Raw genomic sequence first — 10,712 nt, forward strand, 5'->3', positions numbered from 1 at the left:
AGTTTTTATGTACTTTCTATTATACTATTTAACGAAAATGTGCAATTTTCTGATTACCATGGCGATATATACTGGTGTTTATGTATGTCTCAATTTGACATCTTTATAAAGGTGACAACATAGGCAATTTCTTTAGTTATGATTAAATTAAAATGTATTAAATTAAAGTATATTAAAGGGACTAGTTCACGATTTTTGATAAAAAAATATTTTTCATTTTTGATGTTAAACATTAAAAATACAACTTATTTAATGTTGACAGCCAAAATTTTGACTTTTTGAATGCAAGAATAAAAGCAATATTTTAGCCTTAAATCTGTGTTATGTAAACAAAGACGAGAGTCTTTTTATGTAAAAGAAACAAACAAGTGAAATATTGATTTTGTAATATAAAGCATCTTAATGTTGCATAGTCATAAATTTTAACTTTTAGATGACAAATTTTACCCCAAAAATGCTTGAAATATAAAAGATATAATAAACTTAGATTGATATCCATTTCTTTTGAAAATTTTGTAAACAATAGCATACCATAATCTTTGTTTACAAAACAAATAATAAACTTTCTAAAATGAGCTTCTGTGATAATGTATAACCTTAATTTTCATGTGAAATCTTTCAAACACATAAGACAGTAGATTTTGATCATCAAAAGTGAAAAACAAAATTTTGGGGGAAATCGCGAATCAGTCCCTTTAAGTGAAAATTAATACAATTTTTCTAGTTTGAATCCTTAATAAAGCATAAGGCAGAGTCACGTAAGGATGGAGCTACCTTAAATTGTGATATAACGAGATAGTTATGTAGTAATTTATCTTATATGAATTGCAGAAATGTGCTGGAAGTTCTGTAAAAAGACCAACATGTCACCCTTGGACAAAAGCAATGACAACTAAATCACATCTACAAGGGAAAGATTTACATGTTATTCAATACAATGGTAACTTCCTTGGTGTATCTTATGATTTACATTTATGTACATATATCTTCAAGATTTCTGAGGAAAATGAACAAGTTACATTGTCTAAGCTTCCAAAATAGATGAAGTGACACTGTGTATTAGGAATAGAGTTAAAAAGATTTCTGTTAGAAAAGATTAAATTTGGATGGTGAATATTTAAGTCTTTTCCAACATACCTGATGCAAAGTCTTTAGGCTAGTTTTATTGTATAAAGTATGTAGCTCAAAAATCTTTTAGCTCGCTTTATTTTGAAGATCAAGGGAGCTTTTCAGATTAAATTTTGTGTGCGAGTTCCCAATTGATTAATAGCTAGGTAGGTGTATTTATTTCATCTCTTCTAGCACAGAGAAACTTTAGCAAAACAACTGCGAAGTTGGAGAAAGAAAAGGAGAAAACAAATACAAAGACAGATGAGAAAGACTCGAAGGAAGATAATGAGAAGAAAGACTCAAAGGAAGATAATGAGAAGAAAGACTCAAAGGAAGATAATGAGAAGAAAGAAGATAATGAGAAGAAAGAGGAGAACGATGATATCCAAAGCGGACTTCTGGACGGTAAGGAGCTTGTGTATACGTGTAGACATGGTAGGTGGAAATAAATGTGACATACTGCAAACTTCTTATTTCCACTTCTTGAAACAGACACACCCAAGAATTCAAAAGTAGGAGGAAAAAGAACTAACATAAAAAAGTCTTCAAATCTTGAAATCAAGACCCAATCAATGTGCTCTTTTTTTCTGAAATAAAAATTTGACTCCATGAAAAGTGTCATCTAATTTAACATTACCTGGAAATATAGCATACATGAATAGATTTATACTCAGATTCGGAAAATGGACTTGTTATCATTGATTATATGAACAAATTATTGACATTGTTTTTATTGATTAAGTTGGTGAATGTATTTTATTCCCAGTTTATTCATAATTAATTTAAACAATGAAATGCTTTCTTTGTTGTTTCATCAGGTTATGAAGGTAGCTAGCATTGCAGAAAAAATGCATAACCTGCGTAAGCAGGTCATGAAAAAATTTTCTGCAATGATTGCTACCTTCATCAATCGATGAAACAACAAAGAAAGACATTTTATTGTTTATATTTATATTTTTATGTATTATTTAAACATATAAACTAGAATTAAGATCTAAAATATCATATGGTTGACCCATTTGTTATGTTAAATGGAACAGCCAATGCACCCTTTGACCTTGATGACACTCCATATTTGGTAACATTTGGTTTTGCAGACAGATGGTACAAGAAAACTGGATCAAACTAGCTTGCAACAAACATGTATTTATTGCATGATGAAAGCAATGTCAATTTCAAAAGAAATATAAGAGAAAAGATTCAGTGAATGTATTGAATAGGGGGGTTCATATTGTGTGTGAAGTTTTTGATTTGTAGAAAGTTGATGATCTTCAAATTTGTACAATTTATAGGTACATCAGACACCCTGGTTGCTCTCATTGTCGCAGTTGCCTGTTCAGGAGTCATGTTTCTATTGAACAAACCCAAGGAAGAGTATTCCTATAAAGGGGAAATTTCTTGGACGGAATTTATAGACATGATGAAGAAAGGAATGGTAAGTTTTTCATGTACATCGATAATAAAGCTTTATGCAGGTCCATCATTCTGACAAATAGAAGTATGGAATTCAATTACTCTCTTTTAGGTGTGTCTTTGTTTACATGCCATTTTGATACTCATTCAAGATTTTTTTTTAGGTCACCTTAGTAAACTCGGATGCTCTATTTACAATTGTTCTGCATCTGTAGTAGTGCATTGTCCGTTAACAATTTTTAACTTCTTATGGATAACTACCATTCCAATTCTTTTCAAATTTGGAATGAAGCATCTTTGGGACAAGGGGAATATAAATTGTAAATTTCAGGACTCCTGCACCCCTGTGGTCTAGGGGTGGGACAAAAACTGCCAAAAATTGACCAATTTTCAAAAATCTTCTTCTCTACAACCCCATATCTCTAAGAAAAACTAAGTGCATAGTGATGTAAAACAGGAAGGAAGAAATTGATCACAACAGGGGATCAAAGTTTTACATGGAGATATAAAGAAAAATATATTTTAAAATCTTTTCAAGAACAATAAGGCCTTGATTAGTCCTATTGATATGCAAACATCCTCAGAAAATGTAGATTCAAGTTTATCCAACTTCAGATTGTGGCCCTTTTAGGTAGGTAGGTAGGGACCACAATAGGGGATCAAAGTTTAACACAAGAATTTATACAATAAAAAGGCTTTTAAAAATGTTCTTCTTATGATCAGGTAGGCCATGTATAGTCTGTTTATAAGCAAGCATCCTCAAGGTGTGTTGATTCAAGGTTTTTCAAATCATGTCCACAGAGTTGGGGGGGGGGGCAGAATAGGGGGAACATTGTTTGGGAATTTATGGGAGGAAATCTTCTTTTCAAGACTAGCAGCACCATGATTAGTCATATCAATATGCAACCATTCTCAGTTATTGCAGATTTCAGTTTATTCAAATCATAGCCCCGTGGCTAGGGTGGGGCCACAATAGGCAATCAGATTTATACCTGGTAATATATATTAGGGAATTTTATTTAAAAATCTTCTTCCCAAGAGCAGAAGCACCATATGTCATCATTATTATGCAAGCACCATCAGGTATTGCAGATTCAATTCCCTTCAAATCATGGTCCAATGATAGAATGGGGCCTCTATAGGGGGTTTACATTGGAATATATGTAATATTTGGTCTTGTCAATTCCCACTAATCAGAAAAATTAATTTGTAAGCATTCCATTGTTGTGGAGATCCATATTTGCCTAGAGTTGGTTAGATAGGGAATCTATATTTTTTTTTTCATGAGAATATACAGAAAATGAAAAAAAAATTCACTAGTAGCAGCTGGGTCACACTAAATCATTACTGAATTAATTAAGGATGATTTTTATGAAGTTTGGGGTTATGATGGGTATAAAATCAGGGATAAAATTTTGCTTAGTGCATGAATTGATTGCTCATTTGCTCATTGTTTGTCCAAAAATGAAATATTTTTCCTAACTTTCACCCATAGGTCAAAACATCATTATTATTGTTTAGTTGCCAAAGGTTGAAATCTGCTACTCTCATCTTCAAGTGAGGTCAAAGGGGGAAACAAACGTTTTTTAATCTTGGCACAAGCATCCTTTTTAGTGTCATCTAGTTATCCAATCCTGCACCTTGGCTCGGTTTAGAGCCAGGTGCTCCAAAGTTTATCACTTTTGTAACTTCATGTTTATGTAATCCCAAGGTAATTCTTGTGAGCAGTTAGTTGTTTATTTTACAGGTAAGAAAAGTAATTGTTTATTTTACAGGTAAGAAAAGTAATTGTTTATTTTACAGGTAAGGAAAGTAATTGTTTATTTTACAGGTAAGAAAAGTAGTTGGAAATGCATTACCTGGCCTGGATTCTCAGAATGTTCGCGTTTACTTATATGATGAATACGTAGGAGAAAATGTAAGTTCTAGTTAAAATACAAAAGATTGTGTTACTACACAGTAGTAATGCTTATTAATTCCCCAAATGATTGGATGAATATTTTACAGAGATTTTCAGAATGTTCAATACGGTATTTATATTCTTGCAGGGCACTGTTCCTAGTGGTTGCTGGGTTACACTGCAAACAGATATGCCATTCTCTAAATTTGGATACTATATCAGAAATTTAGAGACAGAAAACAAAAATGCAAATAAAGTCATTTTAAATGAAGGCATGTAAGTAAACAGAGGTAGTGAACATTTTTTCTTTAAGTGTGGATGAAAAATTCAGATAAATTGTGCCATGAGAATTGTTGGGATGTTGATGAAGCTTAGTTATGACAGAATTAGCTACATGAGGGCATTAACTGCAACACTTATGCCAGCATACTTCACAAAGAGTGTCAGTGCCATGAAAAGTATGCTGGCATAAAACATCACAGTTCATACCCTCATGTATTTTTCAAAAATGAAATTTTTTATCAATATTCTACGCACATTGTTCACATTCTTGATGAAATCGCATAATTTCGATTGGTAAAGATATCGAAGGCAAAAATACTGGAAATGTGCTGTAAATATTGTGAAATGATTAAATGAATAATACTTTAATTTACATATCATTACATTTGTGAATGTGCGTTTTTGCAAAATTTGTGATTTTTACGTCACCTGTAAGTTATGATAAGCACTAAGCAGGGATCACTTTATTATACCCCCCGCAACAAGTTGTGGGGGGGGGGGGGGTATACTGGAATCGGGTTGTCCGTCTGTCTGTCCGTCCGTCCGTCTGTAGATGCAATGGTTTCCGGACTCTAAAGCATTATCCTTTCCACCTACCGTCACCATATCATACATATGGACTACCCATGGGATGAAGATGTTCCCTATCAATTTTGGGGTCAAAAGGTCAAAGGTCATGCGCACTGGACATCGAAGTAGTAATATGGTTTCCAGGCTCTAAAGCGTTATCCTTTCCACCTACAGTCACCATATCATACATATGGACTACCCATGGGATGAAGATGTTCCCTATTGATTTTGGGGTCAAAAGGTCAAAGGTCAAGCGCACTGGACATCGAAGTAGTAATATGGTTTCCGGGCTCTAAAGGGTTATCCTTTCCACCTACAGTCACCATATCATACATATGGACTACCCATGGGATGAAGATGTTCCCTATCGATTTTGGGGTCAAAAGGTCAAAGGTCAAGCGCACTGGACATCGAAGTAGCAATATGGTTTCCAGGCTCTAAAGCGTTATCCTTTCCACCTACAGTCACCATATCATACATGTGGACTACCCATGGGATGAAGATGTTCCCTATCGATTTTGGGGTCAAAAGGTCAAAGGTCAAGCGCACTGGACATCGAGGTAGCAATATGGTTTCCGGGCTCTAAAGCGTTATCCTTTCCACCTACAGTCACCATATCATACATATGGACTACCCATGGGATGAAGATGTTCCCTATCGATTTTGGGGTCAAAAGGTCAAAGGTCAATCGCACTGGACATCGAAGTAGCAATATGGTTTCCGGGCTCTAAAGCGTTATCCTTTCCACCTACAGTCACCATATCATACATATGGACTACCCATGGGATGAAGATGTTCCCTATCAATTTTGGGGTCAAAAGGTCAAAGGTCATGCGCACTGGACATCGAAGTAGCAATATGGTTTCCATTTAAATTCTTTAATGGCTTTTTTCATCGCATGGAGATGCTGTGTTCCTAGATACCTTTTGGATCATAATACTGAAGTTTTACCTATTACCTACACCCTTTGGGAGATTGGGGTAAGCGGGGGGTATTCTTAGTGAGCATTGCTCACAGTACCTCTTGTATTAGGACTGAAACGATATGCCCCCTTCACGATACGATACATATTGCAATACTTATTCCACGATTCAATAGTTTCAATGCGATACAATTTACAGAAGAAACCAATGATAGTATTGAAGAAAAATTTAATTACCAAGATTCACAATCATAATTTTAAAGGCAAAATGTTTCCAAACCGCCAAACGGTAAGATGCCTGCTAGCTCTGTAGTTTAAACTGATTAAGTTCATTATTGTTTTTGTCAGACTCGAGGCTAACAACAGTCTAACTATTATCAGATGCCATTTTGTCCCTCATACAGGTGAAAATTAAGTACAGGCCAAGCCTGATGTATTTTACTGAACCCGTTTGTAATAAACGTATTGAACAGAAAATCTAGGCAATGAATCGAACATTGAATCGAGCGTTTATATTGAACAGTATTGATACTTCAGTGAATCGTTTCAGCCCTGCTTTATACAGCGTTTGTCTGTATGCTTTAATAGAGTCCTACTTATACAATGAAGCACCTGCAGGTCTTGATGTGTCTTTCATGGAATCAATGTAGGGCAGCATCTTTGTAATAAAATTACATACCAAGAAAGGATATTTCCAGAGCTTTAAAAACAATACCCTGATAACAAACACTTCTGTAAAAATTCAGGTTAAACAATTTCAGAAACTGCAGTGTTTTGGGTAAATCTATTGGTTTATACATGTTGGTGAAATTGAATTTGTCAACTTCAGTCTCCCAAGTAATTTATATGATATGCTTCCAATGTTCACATTATAGGATGGTCCATTTCTTTTTTTTTTCAGATCGAGTCATTCGATGGTTTTTATCGTATTTCTAGTAGCCTACTTTGCAGTAATAGTAAGAAGAATCTTAATTATATCACGGATGCAAAAGCATATAAAGCCAAATCCAAGGCCGGTGGTAAGTGATTGATAGTGTAAAATATTTTCTGTTGATATTCAAAGTTATCTTAAAAATGTCAACAATCTATAACCATTACATCACAAACTTGTATTTCAAGTGAAAGTTAATCAGAATCAGGTTAATAATAATTTTATTAACTTCAGATGAATGTTAATCAGAATCAGGTTAATAATGAATTTTATTAACTTCAGATTAATGCTAATCAGAATCAGGTTAACAATAATTTTATTAACTTCAGATGAATGCTAATCAGAATCAGGTTAATTACAATTTTATTAACTTCAGATTAATGCAAATGAGAATCAGGTTAATTGCTATTTTATTAACTTCAGATGAATGCTAATCAGAATCAAGACAATAACGATTTTATGAGATTCAACATGATGATGGAGGAAGAGGATCTCCTTGTAGACGACAAACCAAAGTTGAAGTTCAAGGACATTGCTGGCATAAAAGAGGCCAAGGTCGAAGTGATGGAGTTTGTTGATTACTTAAAGAATCCTCTGAGATACCAGGTTATTTGTTTAATATTGGATATACCTGTAATATACATCACGTAGAATGTAAGATGATTGGTTGTGCAGAAGCACGATGACACCACTTTTTAGATAGGGGACGTTTGGGGAACATTTGTAACGGTCTTTAAATTTTCACCGGTGATCTAAGGTGATAACTAATAAACCCCTTCACTGAACACATCGTAGGTGGTCAAAACATTTGAAACCCAAATACGAGTGTATGGATGTTTGTATAGAAGACGGTGGTGGATGGCAGTATGCAAGCTTGGTGTTACAACAGGATATTTTTATAGCAGGACAAACACTCCTGACAAAACATGGCAGTATATTAAAAATGGCTATGAATCAAGTGATGATAATTTGAGAATTATTTGTATATGTATTTGTTATTTTGTAGAGGCTAGGTGCTAAAATTCCACATGGAGCATTGCTACTTGGCCCCCCTGGATGTGGAAAGACTCTTTTGGCCAAGGCTGTAGCTGCTGAAGCTAGCGTACCATTCTATTCAAAAGCTGGGTCAGAATTTGTGGAAATCTATGGAGGTGGGTTAACGTAGAAGTGTTATAAATGTTTTCAAAATGTTCAGTTTTAACATTTCTCTTACTGGACTTCAATCGTGATTTGTCACTTGAAGAGTGACTATTAGATGCTTACAATGAAGCTGTTCTGTATATGGAAGTTGGATCATGACTTTGATCACATGTTTCCATATCTCATACTGATATTCTTAGAACTTATGTCTAAATATGTATTGTAAAATCAACTGCCTGCAAATAACAAAGATTATTTCTTGTGTACAATGTTTCAGAATGATGTATTCTGATCAACAAACAAGCAGGCTATAATTAGCCATACCCTCCACTGAACGAAGACTTTTAAACATCTCCAATGACCTGTTTCCATTGTTATGCTTACAGTAGAAATCTCTTTCAAAGGTTCTCTACGCTGCCGGTTACATAGGAAATATGATCGTCCTCAGTCTTGGAGTGCATTGATAATTCCCATACTCCCCATATTTAGACCAAGATAATTAAAATCCATGAAAATTTTCCTAACAATCCTTTGTAAATTTTTGTTTTAGGTCAGGGAGCTTCAAGAGTAAGAGAACTTTTCAAGATTGCGAGAGCCAATGCCCCCTGCATTATCTTCATTGATGAACTGGATGCTGTAGGGAGAAGTCGTGGTAGCAGAGGGTTGGTATTTTACTGTGACAAAACATTTATGTGCCAAACTAGTGAGGGCAAATCTAGAGGTACAAGTAAGGGCCTTCTTGATTGCATTTACATGTACTTCTCATTTAGATTTAACTGTATGATAAAGGTCTGAGGTCCCAAGGCGAAGAGTGGGCTCAGGACCCCTGACATTGCTAGAATACTTTGAACTAATATGTTTGACCTTCAATAATATCATGTTAAAAGTTTCAGTATCAGCAAATATAGTTTTCTTTGTCACTTTTGCAGATAAACAGGAAAACTTGGGTCACTTTCCAACTGGGAAATCTTAGTTTTCATATCAATGCACAATATTAACACTTGCAATCAGAAAATCTCAGGTCTTTATTAATATACAATACTAATAGAATCCTTCATTAATACTAGTGTGGGATTGGGAGATTCCACCGAGGGGACAAGATTCGCTGTCTATTGATGAGATTTGCCAAGTCCTAGACAGCGAATCTTGTTCCAGAGGTTGAATTCCCCTATCCTACACGAATAAATAATGAAGGATTATTTTTCTCACATTTTACCCAGGGTTTAGTGCATAAATTCAAAAGCTTTCTGAAAATTCAAAATTAACAAAATCCTCATTTGAACTTCAGTGCAAAAACTAATTAGACAGCCAGAAAGAGCATACCCAAAAATGGTTTACAATGTAAGTGTAAACTAAAACCCAAAGTTGTCCTCCAGAAAGGTATATCAAATTAAAATTTAAAGAACACAATACAAAATATTTTACTTCACTGTGTAACATAAATCATAGAAAATATGACTTCACAGCAGTGCGAGACAGAAAAATCTTGCATGGCTGTCTCACATGGGTAAAGTCGATTTCACACTGGTGATAATGTGAGAATATTTCTCAAGTACATGCATAGCTAATTCAAGAGAGTGAACCCACTGATATGATCATTTTGAATACTTGTATTCAAGCTAATTACTCAAGAAAATATTGGTTTTAACGTTCAACTTGATCTTTGTGGGTCACCATTGATTTATGTGGGTCACAGGTCAAGGACCTATATGTACCCGTATTGTAATTTTCAAACATTTTCTTTGGATGCCATTTTCAGAGCAGCAAACAACTCTGAGGAGGAGCAGACTCTGAACCAGTTGCTGGTGGAGATGGACGGCATCAACACAACAGAGGGTGTCATTATGCTGGGGGCCACCAACAGGGTGGACATCCTGGACAAGGTAGGTGTGCTTTTGTTGATGATGAACCAAGTAGTTGTCTCCCATTTAATTTCATCAGTGAAATCATGATTTTACATCTGGTGATACAATAGAGACTTGTCAAAAATCACTTCTCTGTGCCACCAAGAGTTATGTTTATTAAATTTGAAAGTTGAAGGGTTTCGGTCTAATGAATTGGATTGCATATTAAATGATAGATACCGTAAATTAGGAAAACATCACAATAGTTTCATTTTGTTTAAGATATTGTTTGAAAATTAGATCCATCGTGAATATTGTAAGAGTGTGATTAAGCTACATGTACTTTTAGAATGACTGGCAAATACTCTCAAAAGTAAAACCATCAGGATTGTTACCTTTGTAACAAACTGGAATATTTGCACAGTGAAAATGAAACAACCTAATTTATTTGAAATACAGTTTCTTATCATGAGCAATAATATATTTTCTTTGTTATCAGTTAATGAAAAACCTTTATCATTTATAAAGTTGAATGAAAAAACAAATGCATGTGTAACAATTGTTTCCCTTCAGGCTCTGCTTCGTCCAGGAAGATTTGAC

At 34.6% G+C, this 10,712-nt stretch overlaps 1 protein-coding gene across 1 annotated transcript in view; it reads left to right on the forward strand.

Annotated features, from left to right (window-relative positions):
• The window catches only part of LOC125663978 (paraplegin-like), a 35,148-nt gene that overhangs the window by 3,586 nt on the left and 20,850 nt on the right, over nt 1-10,712 (forward strand). Inside the window, exons 2-12 of the mRNA XM_048896447.2 lie at nt 832-940; nt 1,303-1,515; nt 2,403-2,545; nt 4,355-4,441; nt 4,572-4,699; nt 7,099-7,216; nt 7,552-7,734; nt 8,135-8,279; nt 8,819-8,930; nt 10,028-10,151; nt 10,686-10,712. The exon at nt 10,686-10,712 is cut by the window's right edge and continues 136 nt beyond it. Of these exons, the coding sequence (XP_048752404.2) occupies nt 832-940; nt 1,303-1,515; nt 2,403-2,545; nt 4,355-4,441; nt 4,572-4,699; nt 7,099-7,216; nt 7,552-7,734; nt 8,135-8,279; nt 8,819-8,930; nt 10,028-10,151; nt 10,686-10,712 (1,389 nt within the window). The remainder of the gene's footprint in view (nt 1-831; nt 941-1,302; nt 1,516-2,402; nt 2,546-4,354; nt 4,442-4,571; nt 4,700-7,098; nt 7,217-7,551; nt 7,735-8,134; nt 8,280-8,818; nt 8,931-10,027; nt 10,152-10,685) is intronic.

Source organism: Ostrea edulis, chromosome 1, assembly GCF_947568905.1.
Source record: "Ostrea edulis chromosome 1, xbOstEdul1.1, whole genome shotgun sequence".
In the NCBI taxonomy this organism is placed as follows: Eukaryota; Metazoa; Mollusca; class Bivalvia; order Ostreida; family Ostreidae; genus Ostrea; species Ostrea edulis.